This window comes from Microtus ochrogaster, linkage group LG1 (genome assembly GCF_000317375.1).
Source record: "Microtus ochrogaster isolate Prairie Vole_2 linkage group LG1, MicOch1.0, whole genome shotgun sequence".
Lineage (NCBI taxonomy): Eukaryota > Metazoa > Chordata > Mammalia > Rodentia > Cricetidae > Microtus > Microtus ochrogaster.
In genome coordinates this window covers 28510550-28513762 of record NC_022027.1, presented here as the reverse complement: position 1 = coordinate 28513762, position 3213 = coordinate 28510550, and the positions used below count along the sequence as shown (strand labels likewise).

The following is a 3213-nucleotide window of genomic DNA, read 5'->3' as shown; positions in this document are numbered from 1 at the left end:
CTCTCTCTCTCTCTCTCTCTCTCTCTCTCTCTCTCTCTCTCTTCATAATTGAAAAGATCATTCCTAAGGTACTTTTCACAATATTTCTGACCAACGGAATTGCTGATGCATAATGCATTTTTTTTAAAACTGCAAACTTTAATTTGAATTTTCTTTTTCACGGTGACCACAGTTGACCTAAAAAGCCCTTAGACATTGACTGATATATTTCACGGGTTGGATGGAGGGAACCCAATAAATGTTTGAAGCTTAGATTGCCTTTAAAAACTGTAAGCAATGGGGCTGGGGACAAGGTTGAGCTGTTACAGGTACTCTTGCAGAGTCCCCAGAAGCCATACAGTGGTTTAACAGCTGTTTATTAACTCCAGTTCCATGGGTCTGAGGCCCTCTTTTGGCCTCTGTGGGTGCTACATGCATATGGTGCACAGACATACATGCAGACAAAATACACATAAAATAAAACCAAATAAGTCTTTTTCCTAAAAAAAAAAATTAGTGAGTATATTTTAATGGAAAACCTAAATTCTGTGTGACTACCCAAATGCACAATAGGGTTTCATGCTAGCCAATCATTTTTAGTCTCTGGCTTTATCTAAACATTTACTTTTAAATAGCTTTACTACTTAGAATTCCATTTTATGCCTTATGGCTGTCAGTCATTCTTTCCTCCCCACTGCCTGTCTGGAATTTTCTAATGGCTATTGTTAGGACGACTGGGATTTCTTGAGAACCTGGGCTGGGAAAAATCAATAATGAGGATGCAAACAGGAAGAAGAAAAGGGAGCTGCTGCAAGCCAGATGTGGGGCGTGCAATATTCTATGATGACGATTTTGGAAGCACCGCACAAGCTCCTGGGCCTATGTTTTCATTGCAATGCGTGGAAAGAAAACGTTGCGCATTCCTGGTGGTTGGGTTGATGCTTATCTTACCTCAAATATGGAAAAGATATATTTCTGTTTTACAATGCAAGGATAACCCAATTCACTGGTGTGTTCTTCCTCTCTAGGAAACTGTCACACTCGAGGCTGGTTCAGCTCTATGGGGTATGTATACAGCAGAAGCCCCTATACATAGTGACAGAGTTCATGGAAAATGGCTGCCTTCTCAACTACCTGCGGGAGAGGAAAGGCACGCTGCAGAAGGCCTTGCTCTTGAGCGTGTGTCAGGACATCTGTGAAGGGATGGCGTACCTGGAGAGGAGCTGCTATATCCACAGGGATCTGGTGAGTTGGGGCAAGTCACCTTATGTCACTGCCCTGGATTGAGAAGGACATGGGGATCACTTTTGGTATTGTGAAGAGTGTGCCTTTGGCTTCATTTTAGAACATTTTAAATTCGTGCCTTTTATTGTGAAAGGTTAATCAACTTTCTCATTTATTCTGCAGTGCTGGGATTAGAACCTGGGCCTTGCACATGCTAAGCCATGTGCTCTTTCACTGAGTTGCATCCTTCAACCCCATAGTTTTATTTTTAATTGCCCTTTAATGCTGTAAGCAAGTAGGCAATTACTCTAAGGTGTCTTTCACTAATTAACTACCTAATGAAGCAATTAACTACAGTGCTTTTTTCCTCTTTTCTCTCCCTCATTCCCTTCTTTCTCGGCCTTCCTTTCACCCTTCTTCCTTCCAATCAAATTCAAACTCCTGTAGTCACGCTTGTCCCAAGTGTTTCATATACGCTCCACAGTGTAGGCCCTGGAATCCAGCTGGGAGGAAAGGGTCCCTGGGACTCTTCTCCAGGGGTGCAGTTGCCCACGGTACAGGGGGCTTGGGTGTGGCATGACGGAGACTAGAAATGCCCGGGCATTCTGCTGGGTAATGCTGGGAACATGCCTACCTAACAGAGCTCTCTGACCCCAGACTAAACGCCAGTTGCCCCGCTCCATGTCCTCACTTCTGTATCTTGAGTACCACACCCAGGCCACTGCAGGCTTCGGGTTCCTCACCCGGGGTCCTCACCCCATTCTCTTCTTGTTCTTCTGGGTTCCATTTACAAATAGAACATTTAACTCCAAGGAGAATTTGAGAATTCTATACAAATTTCTGACGCGGTCTCTTAGAAACAACCCTGGGCTTTGGACTCTCGTTGCCAGGCTGGTTTTATTACAGCACTCTTCCTTGAGACGGGAGGATCCAGGGGCGTGGCTGCAGGTGTAGTTTCACTAATCCCAGAGCACCGTGGGAGAAGGCAAGCTAAGCCTTCAATTCAGACAAGTCGTGGTGTTTATTACTTACACAGCCACACACTAGCTAATTACTTACATTTCTTTTTCTTTTTTGAGATTATAATATGATTACATCTCCCCATGCCCTTTGCTCTCTCCAAGCCCTCCCATATGCCACTCCTGCTCACCTTCAAATAATCACCTTTTTTCATTAGTTGCTAGTGCATAGTGCATATGTACATGTATCTGTCCACACATATATATTCCTAGATATAACCTGCTCAGTCCATATGATTGTTGTGTGACAAAACTTTGCCTGGCAGGTGCTGTACCGGGAGGTGTCTACTCACTTCAGACAGAGAACTCATGACAGACCAGGGTTTGGATACCATCAAATTCCAACCTGGTGAATCAATGAGTTTTTTGGAGGGGAGGGTATTCACAGGAATGTGGGTGAATGTGTGGGGGGGATATTCACAGGAGCAGAACAGACTCAAAGACAGCTGCATCACCAGAGCCCACCCCAGCTCACAAAGTTGGGACCCCAGAGCACACTGCACAGCCTACAGGAAGCTCAAGGTTGGAGAGGGAGGACTACACCAATCGGTGTGTGCCAGTCACAAAGCAGGGCTTGTCCCGTCAGGGTTCGGTGCTGCTTGCCACCGAGGAAGCTGATCACGGTTCGGGAATACCCCCCTGCACATTCCCTGGTACCCAGCACAAAGAAGCTAGCGATCCAACCCTGAGTAAATGGCGGGTACAGTTTCGAATCCACTTGGCTTGTTTGCCTGGCCTCTGAAGGGTTCTGTCCTGACGAGGAGGAGAGTTAAAACTCAGGGGTTCCCAGTTCTAGGTATCCTGCTTGCTTCAGGTGGGCGGCCTCATACGCGTCCTGTCCTGAGATTACCCCCGCCCTTCGTGGACGATTTTCTTCATGTCCTATTTTATCTACCACACTGCAAATGAAATACATCAGCCCTCAGTGGGTCCTTTCTCTGTTGAGCACTTTTCTTGTGGTTTGTATTTGAGTTGCTGCTACCTTCTAGCA

At 45.7% G+C, this 3213-nt stretch overlaps 1 protein-coding gene across 1 annotated transcript in view; it reads left to right on the top strand.

Annotated features, from left to right (window-relative positions):
• The window catches only part of Txk (TXK tyrosine kinase), a 37160-nt gene that overhangs the window by 26743 nt on the left and 7204 nt on the right, over nt 1-3213 (top strand). The window contains exon 10 of the mRNA XM_026785278.1: nt 1008-1224. Within this exon, the coding sequence (XP_026641079.1) occupies nt 1008-1224 (217 nt within the window). The remainder of the gene's footprint in view (nt 1-1007; nt 1225-3213) is intronic.